This window comes from Petaurus breviceps, unplaced genomic scaffold, assembly GCF_028583685.1.
Source record: "Petaurus breviceps papuanus isolate PSGF00001 unplaced genomic scaffold, PetGlider_PUasm1.0 91133, whole genome shotgun sequence".
Lineage (NCBI taxonomy): Eukaryota > Metazoa > Chordata > Mammalia > Diprotodontia > Petauridae > Petaurus > Petaurus breviceps.
In genome coordinates this window covers 71,096,327-71,113,441 of record NW_027187419.1, presented here as the reverse complement: position 1 = coordinate 71,113,441, position 17,115 = coordinate 71,096,327, and the positions used below count along the sequence as shown (strand labels likewise).

General features: G+C 32.9%; 1 protein-coding gene across 3 annotated transcripts in view; it reads right to left on the bottom strand.

Annotated features, from left to right (window-relative positions):
* The window catches only part of NBEA (neurobeachin), an 809,664-nt gene that overhangs the window by 501,383 nt on the left and 291,166 nt on the right, over window positions 1-17,115 (bottom strand). For all 3 annotated transcript variants that reach the window (XM_069079971.1, XM_069079972.1, XM_069079973.1), the window contains exon 30: window positions 9,140-9,575. In XM_069079971.1, the coding sequence (XP_068936072.1) occupies window positions 9,140-9,575 (436 nt within the window). The remainder of the gene's footprint in view (window positions 1-9,139; window positions 9,576-17,115) is intronic.

The following is a 17,115-nucleotide window of genomic DNA, read 5'->3' as shown; positions in this document are numbered from 1 at the left end:
TAAAACATTCCCAGGCTTTCTTCCTAATTTCCTTGATGACCTTTGAAAACCTTAGGGCTCTAAAAGGCCACTTTTACTCCCGCCCCCACCATATAAATAAACAATTCATGTTTACATGGTCTGCTTCAATTAATCAAATGTATATACCTTTCTACATTTGTCCTATCTCCTGCATTTCTACTCAGTTTTGGCCCTTTCACCAGGAATGTTTGGAAATCCTGTATTTCATTAAAGATACATTTATCTCTCCCTCTCCCCCTACCCCTTGCAGAAACATATTCAGTTTTGTTGTCTTTTTTAAGGGCAGGTACATGGCTGAGTAGATAGAGTGCTTGACCTGGAATCAGTAAGACTAATTTTCTTGAAATTAAATCTAACCTCACACATTTATTAACTGTGTTAACTGGGCAAGTCACTTAACCCTGTTTGCCTCAGTTCCTCATTTGTAAAATGAGCAGGAGAAAGAAATAGCAAACCATTACAGTATCTTTACAAAGAAAACTCCAAATGGGGTCATGAAGAGTCAGACACAATTGAAAAAAGACTGAACAACAACTTTGGCCTTTTAGACCCTTATATACCACCAACCTCTCCTCTCTTTGATTGTAGCAGCAATGAAGTTTTGTGTGATCCTCACTGTAGCTCCTTTTCTTTCTGGTTATGCATAGTACTCCTTTTTTTTTCTTTGATTTAGAAGATTTTAATTTTGGCTATGACATTCCTAGGACTTTTCACGTGAGGACTTCTTTCAGGATGTGAGTGGTAGATTCTATTTTCATTCTAAGCTCAGATTCTAAAATATCTAGGCAATTTTCACTTGTAATTTCTTGAAATATGGTATCCAACACAGGGGCAGGGAGATGATTCTCAAGCAGTTCAATGGTGTTTAAATTACTTCTCTTTGCCCTGTATTTCATGCCATTTATCAAAACTTTATACTACGCATTTTCTTTTCTTTTTTCAACCTTTTGGTTTTGTTTTAGTATCTTCTCTTGGAGTCATTTTCTGCTTGCATCATTCTAATTTTCTGGTAGTTCAATTCTTTTGTAAATCTTATTACTCTTTGATCTGAGGTATCAATTCTCCTTGCCCTTATTTTTTTTAAAAATTCCCTAGCTAGTCCATGTTGTATGTCTTGTTTCTGTCTTCTAGTCTTTATAATTAGGTTGTCATTTCTCTGAGACTTTACTTTGACTTGTATGGGATTTACTCGTCTTCTATTTTTATTCCTTGGGCTTCTCTCAGTCCAAAATATTTCTTCATTGTATTACATGTTTTTGTTCTTCCTGTTTATTCGTATCTCCAGCCTCAGTTTCTGGATTAGGGACTTTTATTTCAGTCATATTCTGCTTCCATACTCCTGATAATGTGACTAGATCTTGGTTGATCCTGTGCTCACTGTGTAAGATCAGGCTCCACCTTCTTTAAGAATTACCCATTACTGCCTCTTACTGCATCTAGGTAGAGGCTACCTACTTAAGGGGCTGAGTGAATGCTATCTTATCTGCCAGGTCAAACTGGGAATCTTTCATAGAAATTAGCAGACACTTTTGAAAGTATCTAGGGAAAAAAGTGTTTCAGGCAGCAAAGGAGGTGATAGAATTTTATTTGTGATTACAGAAGAGGTCTTAGGCAAAACAATGGAAAGCAAGAGACCTCTTTAAGAGCTTCAACTGCAGATGAAAAAGATGAGGATGACACTAAAGCCATGTAATCCCAATTAGCCACTCCCCACAGCTAGGTGTGTGCCTCTTTATTTTTGTTTGGCCACCACCTGGCAATCCTTACTCTAAAATGCACAACTTTTTACACAGCTCTCATAAAACATTTATTTGCATTTGCTGTTGCATTAAAAAGGCTATTTCTGCTGATTTTTGTTTAACTTTTGCAGAGGTGATGGGGCTGTCACACGTGGTAAACAAGTTACAATTAACCAAAGATGACTTATGACAGGTTAATGTATAATTTCCAGATATAAAAATAAAAGTGCTTTGTTTAGGAGAAGAAAATTCTCTCAAGCAAGAATGTGTCCCCACAAAGTACCTACCTTAATGTTAATATTCTGTACATTTTAACATATAATTTTTAACATTTTAAATATAAATTCATTTTAATAAAGTTCTGTTTACCTGGCTGTGTCTCAAAGATATGGATGAGGACCCTGAGTCATCCCTCTAGGTGCTATTGTGCCAGGTGCTGGTTTGGCTATATCTCTGGTGGTGGGACTGGGCTGATTTGTATTTTGTCTTCTAGGTATAGCCTTCCGCAAGAGTCTGGCTATCCTTTTGTGCAGTCCTAGACTGGAAGGAGGGGTTTACAGCTGACTTTCTTTTTGTTTTTTTTAATCATTGCTCTTTTTGGTGCATAGTTAGAGTCTCACTGGGGTGTCTGTCAGGGTACTAGGCTTCTCTAGGTCTTAACACTGACATATTCCCACACCTTCCATTCCTTTGGCACCAGTGTTTGTGCTTCCTTATGCCTTATGATACAAGACCCTAAAGTGACAGTAGCTTCAGAAGGCAGAAAAGATACATAGCATACAGGTAGAGAAAGCAAAAATTGAGACTGACTACTGAGGAATCTAAACTATACGCAACTCTGGTGGTGGTCCCACAGCTATCTGCACCTACCTGATAAATTCAAATCTTCAGGTCCAGATAAACTATATTGTCAGATACTAAAAGAACAGAAATTGCTGATGTAATGTTAGTAATATTTGAAAGGCCAAGGAAAACAGGAACAGTATAACAATACCGTATAAGGCAAAATGCCCCGATTTTCAAAAAAGAGATGAGAAAAGCAAGATCAGTGAACTTGAATTAAGTCCTAGGAAAATTCTAGCAAATCATTAAAGAAATGATTGATAAACATCTAAAATGGAAAAGAATGATTACAAAGAACAAGCATGGCTTCATCAAGAACAGATCCTATCAGATTAATGTTATTTTATTTTTTGAGAGTAGCTGTGAACACAATTTATCTAGATTTTGGCAAAGTTTTTGATTCAGCATTTCATACATTGTGGACTAGATAATGACATAGATGGATTCAGAATTTGTTGGATGGTTATACCCAAAAGTTCTAGAAAAGGCAGAGCACTGAGGAAATTTTCATAGTATAGATGTCAACAAGGGTAAATGTAAAGTTTGGATACTCTTGGGTACAAAAAAAAAATTAACTTCTCAAGAACAAAATGGGGGGAAAATAGTAATATAGCAATTGTTCTGAAAAAGATCTTGGAATTTTAGTGTATATCAAATTCAATGAGTAGTATAATGTAGTGGTCAAAAAAGCTAATGTGGTTTTGAGATGCAAAGGGAAGTGATAATTTCATTGTATTCTCTCTGTTCCTATCAGACTTGATTTGGAGTATTGTGTTCAATGGAATATGGTGTTCAGGTCTGGTTGCCACTTAAGGACACTGATAAAACTTCCCAGACAAAAGGAACTGAGGATCTTTATCCTAGTGAAGAGAAGACTCATAGCTATTTTCCAACAGTTGAAGAAATGTCATACAGAGAAGATGAAATTACTTGTTTTGTTTTGCCTCAGAAAGCATGAACACTAACAATGTGTATAAGATGCAAAAAATTGAATTTAGGCTTCATATTAAGAAAACTTCTCTTAGAAATATCCAAAAGTAGAATAGGATGTTTTGAAAAGTGTCTTCTGAAATGTCTTCTAAAGATATCTTCAAGCAGAGACTGAATAAGCACTTGTATACATAATTGTAGGGACACTTTTCATGTATGGGTTAAAATAGTAGAAGACCACTGAAGTACCCTCAAATTCTGTGATTCTCTTTCTGCTAATACAGATAGGTTAAGAGAGCTACACTTCATAGAATTATGGAAATTTAATTCAGATTGACCAACTGAAAACACATCAATTCTATAAAATTCCACACAGCAAGATGCCATAAAACTAAAGATATTTGTAATGACATTTAATAAAACTTGGCTTCTTGAAACAAATGAGAATGGAGTAAGAGCATTAGATGAAGAGTTAAAGAGACCTGGGTTCTAGGTCTGGTTGAGTCATATATTATCTATCATGTATTATCTCAGACAACTCACTTGAACTCTGGGTCTCAGTTTTCTCTAAAATGAAAATGTGCTAGAATAGATACACACTACATTCAACTGACAGTAAATTGTTGTAGAAATGGAAGAACTATATTTTAACTTAATTTCCCACTTTTCACCACTTTCAATAATTACTCATCGAATATTATTTTTGTTTTATCCAGTTTTAGCTACTGAAGGATAGTGTCAACCAATGTCTCAACATAAAAAGGCAAGAGTTCAAGTGAAATTATTATCTATCAAATGTGCAGTTAGGATTTTGTCTTACAGCAACTGACTTTAAAAGATAATATCCAGCAATATATTGTGTCTAAAAACAGTGGCCTCTTTAGTGACAGACAGAACAGAACAGAAGTAATAATGATTTAATTCATTTATATTCTAACCTAAAATTAATATAAAATACCTTCAAATGGAAAATATTAGTTTTAGAACCTTATGTCTTTTGTGGAATTTTTTTGTCTTCAAATAAGATTTTAATAGACTCTTGCAAATCATGATACAATTAAAGATCTCACAGTGAAAGGATTACAATACATCTCTAACTTACTCTAGTATCAGCAGCATTAACTTTTTATTTTAAGCACCAAGTTAAAGAAAATTGACAATACAGGACATAAAAATGAAAAAATACCATATCATCCTAAAGTATTAGCCTAAAAATAAGACTATACATATTTTTTACTTCTAGTTTATTTATATAAGAGATTGAGTGGAGAAGCAGTAGATTAGAATTAATATAAAAAGCAGTGGACATAATAAATTAGTTTATGAATAAGCAGAAATCTCAGGATTTATGAAGAAACAAAAATACATTTATTAATACTTCACTTGTTTTAAAAATAATGACAACATGATGCTTTAAACCCAAACAATATTTTAAAAACAAAAGAAGCATAAAATACTTTATTAACCAATGGAACTACACTAACATTCTAGTCTTATTAAAAAGACAGATGGAAGAAGCAGTTATAAACTTCCTGTGGTAGGGCCATTTTTTCTTAACCATGTTAACTATGAGACTATACATAAAAGATTTATTTCACTTTTTCTTTTGTTTTCTGGCCCAAACGTGAAGGGAACTCCAAGAAGAACAAAAAAAAAGTGTATCTGTATGTTCTCAGAAGATGAAAATCATCTATTTCAATTAAATTCCCTTTTACTATGTTCAGGAAACAGCATTCAATTTCAACTGAAGTTTTAGCTTAAAAAATAAGGAGGTATGCCTAAAATATCAGTTTTGGAAAAACACACAACTTTTGGTCTCATATGACTACATATGTTGATATGTTAGTGATAGTACACATAAACATAACTGCTCAGTTGAAATATTTTATACATATTTAAACCAAGGTGAAAATTAAATACAGTGACATAAAACTTTATGAATGATGAAACTGTTTCTCCACTCTAAAGCAATGCTATAATTTGATAGAATAAAACTTTCATGGAAGTTGTTCATTTACACAAATGGACACATTTTACTAAAATTTTATCATTTCAAAACTAAGTTTACTTTATGCATACAAATCAAATTAATATTAGGTGACATTAGCACTTTCAGTGCCTTTCATTTAATACACTTTCATGTTATGTCAGTGCATTATCAACATACTCAGAAGTATGCAAATTTGAAAAGCTCATTCTGAAACAGAAATAAATATAAGAATCATTTATGACAAACTCTAAACACTTAATTGTAAGTAAAAACCTGAAAATGAAATCCTTTGAAAAGTATATAAAAACAATTACTTTTTATAAATTTTGACACACTGAAAATAGTAAACACTAAATTTTGAAAACATTCTGCGAAGAGTACAAATAATGTTTCCTTATTCTAGTGAAGAGAAGACTCACAGCTATCTTCTAATAGTTGAAAGGCTAGCATGTGGAGGTGGAATTATACTTGTTTTGACTTGCCCAAGAAAGTAACATGGGTAACAATGTGTGGAAGCTTTCAAGCTGAAAGACTAGTAATATGAAAAAAGGAAAAACTTTTCAGCAGAACTGGAAAAATGGTATTTTAAAAAAAATGTAAAGCCCAAAGTGATTTCCATAGGGATTTTCAAATAATATTATGAAATATGATTTATCCACATGGAATAATTTCATATATTTCAAGTGCAGATAAGAATGAAAAATGGTTTATTAGCAGGGTCAGTTCTATTATAATTCTTTGTATCAAACTAGTCCAATTCAGAACTTTGGTTCTAAAATCCATAACTTTAAATCCTATTTTCAAGGAATTCAATCTGATGTCAAAAGACATGTCATAACTTAGATTTCAGACTCTAGTGTCTCAAATCTGTTTATACAGCTCATAATGTAATTACAGCTACCTTAAGACAGATGAGGCAGAAAGCAGCAATATACTGAAATCTAATTGAAAAATGCAGTTGTCCAGAAGCACTTGTGGGGAAGAGGTCTCTGAAAAGCTGCTCAGAGCTTCAGAGTTTGAAGTGAAATTTTTGATGTTGTCACTCTCAATCTATTGAATGGCTGACAGACAATCAAACCCGTCTGGCTGGCTGGCAGCTCATTTTGCTGGCAGGTGGCAAACAATTAGACACACCAATTTGTGCCTCCTGATGACATTAAAGCATGAAACTAAGTTGTATGCAGGGCCTAGTGATTTGTGTGAAAGCATTTCAAAAATAATACTCTTTGCCGTGGCAACTCATTTCAGACTGCCACCTCCCATTATGGCTTTGAGCAGTGAAGACGACAGACTTGAGTTACGTGCAGAGCAAGGCCGCTTCTGTTCAATCCCTCATCAGCGCCCCCCGAGACCTCAATCCCCTCCTTTCATCAATATCACCTCATCATTTACATTTGATAGTACTTCAGTTCCTGCATATATTAACTATATAGGAGTCCTTTTTCCTAATATGACTTAGAAAATGCTTTGTGCTCTGCTACCTCAATCCTACTTATACAATTTAGAAAATAAATGTACTCCTCTACATTTTCTAGGCATTACTTGGAATAACATAAAAGTTTTGGGATTTTTATAACTCAATAATGTTACATATTTAGACTTGTTACTGGGAACACTGTTTTGTGAAATTTTAATCTTTAGTCAGGATGGAATTAGGAGGTAAAATTATTCTAACTGAAATCCATATTAAAATATATGGCAAACTTGAAATATATTCCTGCTTATTCTATACTTGATTTGGTTTCTCTTAAAAGAATTTCAATAACTCTTAACATGTTAGTCTTTTATCAAATTATTAGCCCACAAAGATAACTTCAAAATAAAGTATTATATAATACTTTAAAGGTAATGGTTTAACATGTGTTTTTACACTTTTTCATGGAAATATGTACATTTAGTTGATTTACTATTCTCCATGGCTTAAAGGATGTTTTAAAAAACTGTACAGTTGGACATCAGAATAGTATCATTACAAATTCCAATTTGTAACTTTTAAGGCACATTCTCCCTCAAAAAAATTTATAAATTAATTTCAGTATTCATGTACCAAACAAAATCTTATTTAACTAGCATAAATCCCCTCAAAATTCTTCAAGTTTTTACAAGTTATTTGTATATTTCACTAGAAGTGATGACATTATTTTCAATAATAATATAAAAACATCAACATGGCAAGAAAAGTCAACAAGATAATTTCCTTGTCATCTAAAAATTTTTTAAATACATGAAATAATGAAAATCTGAAACTATGAAGGACTTGCAATTTATCCTTACAAAATATGTGTCAAAAGTATTATAGTTTGGTGCATAAATGTTTAGATTTTTTCTCTCAAATCATTAAAAATCAGTTGATAAGGAAAAGTATAAAATAGTTTTTAATAAATAGGTAAAGAAGTAGTTATGAAATTTAGAAGAGAATTAAATCCCTTAAAAATGTTTCTAAATAAGGAAAAGATTTATTGCTGCATAGCTATGCTTTTCTATTCCTCCTCAGTTTTCAAAAGTCATCTTAATTCTTGTATCATTCCTTTTTTCTCATCAAAACAAATAAACCGATACTACTCCTTTTAAACTAGTTACTTCTATACATTTATAGTTCTTTTGCCAAAAAAATACCTCCAAACTTTAATGATAACGATTTGGTTCAGATGCCAATTTAATACATTATTATTTTATCATTGTAAATGTGCATTATTTATTTTAGAATCTACTATAAAGTATTTCAAAGTAAACTTAAAAAAAAAAAACTTTTCCCTACAGATTACTGAAGTGGAAAGCTACTTCAGGTCAAAATTCTAACTGCATCTTCATGACTTAATATTGTCTTTTATCCTCCATGGTTTTAGAGAAAGATATGTTTTGCTTCTTAATATAATAAAAATAACTGTAAATATCCTTGAATCATTTCAACACATTGTCAACTCTTAGAATTTTCTATTCTAGCTAATTGAGCCTATTGTCTGTCCCTCATTAGTGTCTTAGAAATCTGGAAAAAATAATCTTATACCCTACAATATTATTTATTATTTCACAGTAAAGCTTTCCCATTGGTTAATGCTGACTACATGAGAAAGGTGAAGCCTCTGTCTCCTCTTCACATATGTGAATTCACTTTTGAGCATTTAAACTTGAAATATGATCTCTAAATATCTGAGTGATTGTCTACTACAATAGTCTCATAAAATCTATGAACCTTAGTAACTAGAATGTATATGACCCTGTCCATTTTACAGGTGAGAAAGCTGGAACTGAGGGATAATGTCTGAGCAATAGCACTAGTCAGAAGCAGTCTGGAATAAGATCTAAGTTTCCTGCCTTGTTCAATATATTCAACTCATACCATAGTGCTTCCTAATTTTTAAGCATATTATAAACATTTACTAAATTATAAAATTTCTTTCTTTAAAATTCTAACATTAATCAGGTTGGTCATCTCAATTTGATGGCCAGAATTCAATTATAGTACACTGATCTATGCAGACTACAAAACACTTTTATTAAACTCAATTTCAAATTAATTACTACTTAAATAACAGACTCCAAATATTTTTGAAATATCATAATATAATTACACATGTTTACTTATAACAATATGAGTAATAAGTTCAGTACATACCTGTCAAAGGAATGAAACTGCATAGGAAGAATAGCATGGGCTTCCCTCTTCAATGCAGGATCTGGGTAAGGGATAGGGTCAGGACCACATTCTGGAATTTCGACTGGGGCAGCCACAAGGCTCTTTAGTATTTCCTTGACATTAATGCCTTTGGTTTGGCTGATGCTAGATATGGATGGTGCAGGCTTGAGCATTTCATTAGGGCTCTCAGTTAAACTTTCTTGTGATTTTTTCACCTCAGAAGACAAAGTAGACAATAATTCACTCATGGCATCAGGACCTGCACTAGTCTCCAGCTCTGCTCCATTCAAGATACTAGGAATCTGCTCCTCTCCAATTCCTGAATCTGTATGAGGAATTGAACTTTCCAGCTGAATCTCTTCACCAGGTGTTGTTTCTTTTTCTTTCATGTTCTCCTGAAATGCAGCTGGAGTTTCTGTATTCAAAGAAGTAGGTATAAAATATTTAAGAAATCTAAAGAAATTATATCAGTGATTTATATACATTTGAATATTTTAATAATTCAAATATTAGAATGAAGGATAGGGAGGAGGCAGTTCAAAACACTTCTAAGAACGGATCATTAAATTTTCAATGTGAGCATTTATACCTGGGAAATTTGCAAACATTATAAATAAGAGCACGATTTGTTGTTTTGTTTATTATCTAGACTTAAGAAAATGATGAAGAAAATATTAAAAATGTAGATTAAATGTAAAAGTGTGTTGTGAGTCTTTTTTTCCCATAAGTGCCAATTGCTAAACACTTTCCTGAAGATCACTGATTAGAATATAACAATGAAATAGATTGCAAGAATTTAAAAATGCAATAAGTAGCAAATAGCAATAATATATGCCTACAAAATTACTTTCTTAAAGATGTAGAAATATTCTTCACTATAAATGTCTAATTATATAGGAAATATCCATTTAGCACATCAGCTAGGTAAGAAAACTGATACTTTTAAAAGCATTAGGAAATATCATTTATAATACTTTTCCATAGTAACTTTCCAGAAATCATTACATTAGCATTTTCTTTGATTTTCAGTTATTTTACTATCACAGTTAAAACTGAATTCCCAATATCTGGTTACTAATTTTTAAAAAATCTATCAAGTTATAATTTCTTTGTGAGAAACACAACCAAAATATTCAAATGCAATAAAGGTATCCAACCAAGATATTAAAACCTATATAACAATAAGCTTATATTTACAAGTTAATAAGTTTTGATTAGATTAGATCAAGGTCTGTGAAATAAGAAATGTGAGTCCATGAATTCATTGTTGTTGTTTGTCCTTCATTTGTTAAGAGAACCAATGACATCAGGAAGGGGATGTCATGACTTGTAAGTGAATTGGATTTAAGTGAGACAGGGCTGTGCAAAGTCACCAGCCTCACTCTCTCCTCCAGAGCCAACTGGGTCCAAGGCAAGATATAGATCAGGACAATTGGAGATGTCCCAGGATGTGGTGGGAGACCATGGCCATTAAAAAAAAATTATTTATTTTCAGTTTTCAGCATTCACTTCTATAAGACTTTTAGTTCCAAAAGTTCTACCTCTTCCTTCCCAACCCTCCCCCCTAACCCCAAGACGGCATGCAATCTCATATAGGCTATATATGTACAATCATATCAAACATATTTCCACATTGGTCATGTTGTAAAGAAGAATCAGAACCAAAGGAAAAAACCACTAGAAAAAAGAAACAACAAAAAAAGAGAGAGAAAATAGGATGCTTCAATCTGCATTCAGACTCCACAGTTCTTTCTCTGAACGTGGAGAGCATTTTCCATCATGAGTCTTTTGAAATTGTCTCAGATCACTGCATTGCTGAGAAGAACTAAGTCTATTAAAGTTGGTCACCACACAATGTTACTGTTACTATGTACAATGTTCTCCTGGTTCTGCTCACTTCACTCAGCATTAATTCATTCTAGGCTTTTCTGAAGTCTACCTGCTCCTTGTTTCTTATGGAACAATAGTATTCCATTACATTTATATACCAGAACTTGTTCAGTCATTACCCAAATGATGGGCATCCCCTCAATTCCCAAATCTTGGCCACCACAAAAAGAGGTGCTATAAGTATTTTTGTATATGCATGTCTTTTTCCCATTTTTATAATCTCTGTGGTGGTCTGGATCCTTGTGCTGTGTCAAAGGGTAGGCGCAGTTTAGAGCCCTTTGGGCACAGTTCCAAATTGCTCTCCAGAAGAATTCGATCAGTTCACAACTCCACCAACAATGCATTAGTGTTCCAATTTTCCTACATCTTCAACATTTATCATTTTTATGTTTTGTAATATTAGCCAACATGATAGGTGTGATGTGGTACCTCAGAGTTGTTTTGATTTGTATCTTTCTAATCAATACTGATTTAGAGCATTTTTTTTCATATAACTATAGGTAGCTTTAATTTCTTCATCTGAAACTTGTCTATTCATATCCTCTGACCATTTAGCAGTTGGGAAATGATTTGTATTCAAGCAAAAACTGTTCAATTTAATATAATCAGAATTTTCCATTTTGTGTTTCATAATATTCTCTATCTCTCGTTTGCTCATAAATTCTTCCATTCTCTATAGATCTGAGAAGTAGACTATTGCTCTCCTGATTTGCTTATAGTATCACTTTCTATATCTAAATCATGTACCCATTTTGACTTAATCTTGATATACACAGTAAGATGTTAGAGACCTTGGTCTTTTTAAGACATTCTCTGTCCTGGCTATCCAGACATTCATCTCTCCTTTTCAGAGTCTGTCAGAATCAATAAATATTTAATAAGCACCTCCTACTTGCTAGGCACTGTACTAAGCTCTAGGGATACCAAGAAAGGCAAAAGACAGTCCCTGCCCTCAAGGAGGTCATAGTCTATAGGAGGGGGTTATATAGGGACACAAAATGGAGCTGAAAAAGTGAAGACTAGGAATCTGAAGGGATCTAGGGCTTTCTTAGCAGAGTCTTGCTTTCTACCTCACTTAAAAGACAGATTATTCAAGGTGGCTAGGTGGCACAGTGGAAAGAGCACCCACCCTGGAGTCAGGAGGACCTGAGTTCAAATCCGGCCTCAGACATTTAACACAAACACAAAAAGCAAGTCATTTAGCCCCAATTGCCCTACCTTCCCCCCTCCAAAAAGAAAAATCTAAAAAAAAAAAGAGATTATTCAATTTGAGCTCTTCTTTCCTACTACATCTCATAATCCCATTATACTTTCCTTTGCTCCCTTCTCAAATGAAAAGGTATACTTCCTATTGCCAAATCTTAACCCTCTATTTGTGCCCTTCCTCTCATCTCCAAAGCTCTCTGAGAAGTTTTCCCCTTCAATCTTCTTTCTTATCTCCAATTGCTGTTTATCAACTATTTCCTTTCCGAAGGACCATAAATATGACCAGATCTGCCTTCTCCTTTAAAAAGTCTTTTAAAAAAATTTGTTTAATTCTTTCATACTCTCAAGCTATCACACATGATCTCTCATCTTTTTCAATCTACCTTTCTAGATTTATTACACATTATCTCCTCTGCATACATTCAATATTCTAGCCAAATTGGCTATGAATTAGACAATAATAAATCAAACTAGTTGGACAGTTAAAGTAAAAAAGAAACTGTTAATGATCGAAGGCCAGTTTGTCAGGGGATGTCCACTGGAGTACCCTAGGCATCTATGCTATTTAAATATTTTTATCAACAACTTGGAAAAAGACACAGATAATATTTTCAAATTTATAAAGCCCAAGTTTTTGTCCTTGGACTCCGCTTTTCAGTTTGTATTACCTTACTTGGTGATATCATCAGCTACCATGGTTCCAATTATCATCTCTATGCAAATAATTCACAGAGCTACATATGCAGCCATAGTCTCTTAGTTGAGACTATGTATTTTCAAACTCTTCTTGAACACATGAAACTGAATGTCATGTAGGTGTCTCAAACTCAACATGTCCAAAACAGAACTTGTTATCTTTCTCTGAAAAGCCTCCTTCCTTATGAAATTCCTTTATTACTCTTTATTACTACTTTATTACTCCTTTATTAGTACCACCATCCTTCCAGCCACTCAAGCCCACAAACTTGGTGTCATATTCCACTCCTCAGTCATCACACATGTATCCATTCCATTGACAAATCTTGTCATTTGCAACTTCACAACATTTCTCATATGTACCTCTTCTCTCCACTCTCCACTCATATAGTCATTCTACCTTTAGAACTTCATCACCACTTACCTGGACTATTGCAATAATTCCAATAATTACACATAATTACATAATTAAGATAAAAAAACTAACATGAAGTTTGGCCACAATTTGCTAAAAAACAAAGAATTCTTGTAATTTGTCCCATAAATAGTTGAAGTTTCTTTAAAAGCAATTGTCCATATAGTTAAAGTAACTATTATATAAAACAATTTATTATCGCTTTTATTGTCAAAAACCATGAACTGATTGATAGTAAAGAATCTAAGTCTAAAATCACCAGGTACAAAATCTTGGTGATAGGTATTATATTATTCCCACCTCAATTCCATCACCAACACAAAAAGTGTTAGTCACCAATTAATGCATTTTGATAGAAATCTAGATTTCTAAATTATAAAGTTTGGGGCTTTTGGTGGTGAGGGAAGGAATCAAACAAAGTATGACGATAGGATATTAGCAAGCACAAAGAAAGAGAAACAAGAGAGGTTGAGAAAAAGAAGCAGCAGTGACAACACCAGAATTCTGAAAGGAAGAGAGGATGCCAACAGCAACAATTCATTTACCTTTCTCTCTTGCTAGAAAAAAAGCATAGTTAGAGAAATCAGTTTAAGGAATTAGGCATGCAGTGAAAATAAAAATGAGAATGATCAGTGGAACAACAATTTTGATAGAGGGTATATATTTGTTGCTACTGCTGCCACTATCTCTGCTATGCTGTCTATTCCCCTCTTCACTGAAGCAGAAAACAGTGGTTCCAGTGTTGTAGGACATTTTAAGGAATAAATTAGGTTAACTTTGGAGAAAGTGATAACTAAGTTGCTGAGTGAGAGAGAAGGGACATAGTTTAACTTAAAAAAAGGTCACTTCAATGCTTATGCTCAGTCATGACCACAATGTCTATGTAACCACAACAAAAAGAATCTACTAATAAAGGACTGAAAGGTGAGAAAGAATTAAATTTATTTTACTTATTCCTTTATTTTAATTGATTTTACTTAGTAGCTAATGATATATGAATTTGCATAATTTTACACCAAATCAATTCATATAATACTATCATTCATGCATGCACACATGCCAAAATACTAAAAAAAATCCAAAACTTTTATGTGTGAGGCAGCAAAAAAAATATTTAGACCACTAATAGTGTAGCATTTTAAATACTATGTCAATGCTGGATAAGGAGTATTCTAAAGCAGGTGTTCTTAACCTGAGCTCATGAACTTGTTTGTTTTTTAACATGTTGACAAATTCATTTCAATATAATTTCTTTTGCAATTTTTTGGATTTTACTCACTTAAAATTTATTCTGAAAAGGCTTCTATGGGCTTTGCTAGACTATGAAGGGATACGCAAGACAAAAAAGGTTAAGAACTTATATAAAGGAATACAAGAATTGAAATGGCTCTGGTAATGGCAATAAGAGGATAAAAAATTACAGCATTATCCTTAACTTTTAAAAATCTTTCCTTTTTACATATATTCTGGGGTTGAGTCTTATTACAATTTTATGACAATCACATAAGAAAACACTCTATATTATTTAGATTAAGAAAAAGCAGGGGTGGCTAGTTGGCACAGTGAATAGAACACCAGCCCTGGAGTCAGGAGGACTTGAGTTCAAATCCAGCCTCAGACACTTAACACTTACTAGCTGTGTGACCTTGGGCAAGTCACTTAACCCCAATTTCCCTGCCCTTCCCTTCAAAAAGAGAAAAAAGAAAAAGCAGCTTTTAAACTTTTTTGCTGATATTCAGCATAGTTCCATGCAAGTTCCATGCATTTATTTACTATTTTTCATTTCTTTATAAGCACTCTTCACGAAACAAAACAAAAAACCCAGTAACATTCCAAATAACAAACTTTCATATAGCATCAAATACTATAGCTTAAAAATCTTATATTGAGAAACTAAAATATGAAAAAAAACTTCTAAATGGCCAATATTTCCTTCTCTAGGACAAAAAAAATATATTGCCTATAGTTATTGTCATGAGAAATCAAGAAGAATAGGCCTATTTTTATACTTCTCTCTATCCATGCCTTTCAGTTGAGGCTCTTTCTTAACTTACCTCACCAGATCTAGTTTATAGTGGACATAATGAACAATAAATAGCATCTGCATTCAGTGACCTTAGACATGTAAAAAGATTTTTTAATTCTCATTTCTGTAATTTTTATACTACAAAAATCGCAAAAAAAAACCAATAAAGTACTAATAGCTCCTCACAATTGCATATATATTCTGTTTATAAAACATTTTTCTCACAACCACTCTATAATGCAGGGAGGGCAAGAATGATTACTTCATTTGACAAGTGGAGATGGTAAAGTTCAAAAAATGTACTTGGAGAACTGGAAGGAAGGGTGGATAATGTCAGACCAAGTCTCAAACCAGACTCCTCAAAAAAAGTAACTTCCAACAAGGCTGTGCCATGTAACCACTCAAATAGTCAGGATGGTTGGGGACATCACATGGATTTAGAAATTCTGACAAATGGCTATTCTATCAGCTCTAAAACACTACGTGCACACAATCTTCTCTGACTGGTTCCTTTACTGCATTCATAAAGAAGATTTGGGAGATGAGGAAATTACTATTGTTAGTGCTTAAAAGAAATCACAGTTATTACGAGGAGCTCATGATATAACGTTTGGCTCCAACTACTATAATTATCTATCAACTAAATAATTTCGCTAAAATTTTCAAATTAGCATAATCTAAATATTTTAAGCATAAATAAGAGTGAGTTGTACATAAATATACAAAATACAATGAGAATATCTTTTCAAGAAAATATATATTGCCTGGTAAGAGGAATTTTTTTTAAAAGACAATGAAATTAAAATTTATCTAAGTCTCCAAGTCAACTTTTTGAGAATTTCCAAATAAAAAACTGTTAGCTGATAATTCCATGAAAAAAGTCTATTTACATTTTTTCCTTGTTTTACTTAGTTTTTATCTCATATATACATAAACTACACTGTTGAAATTATAACAAGTCCACAAATCAAATCAGGTAAAATTAAGTATTTGTGTACATACACACACACACACACACACACACACACACATACACAAACTTCTCTTTAATTACTAGAGAGCATATGGTCCACACTAGTCTTTACTCTGAATTTGGCTGATTTATGCACAGTTTAGAGACTTAGCTTTATGTTAGCAGGATATCTAAGCATCTGTGATTATTTACAGTTTGTTCTTAAAGGAAGAGAGCTACAAGAAACAAGTGACTATAATGAACAGAATTTTAAGTTACATCAGACAAATGGGAGGAAAATGATTAGCAATAAAGATATCCAGAAATATTTGATGTTTCCATATCTATTCAGAAAAGATGTTTTTACAGGCCAAAGATGATATCCCTTACTTTCTTGCAATTAAATTACAGCTGACCCTAAATGAAATTGTTAAATCTAGGATATATTCTGTACCCATATATTCCAACCTCTCTATTCTAGTGTCTTCCTTCTATTTCCTATGCTCATATATTTTGTTTTTTGTCTTCCCCATTAGACTGTGAGCTCCATAAGGGTAGGGACTATCTTTTGCCTACTTTTGTGTCCCCAGTGTTTAGTAGAATGCCTGAGAATGCTTAATAACTGATTACTGATTGACTGATAAGCATAAATGGAATTCCTTGCATATAAAATGTACAATACAAAAACCTTTAGTAATGGTAAACAGAAAATAAATTCTAAAAGAGAGGTATTGCTGCAAATCTATTTTTTAAATACATGCTTATATAAA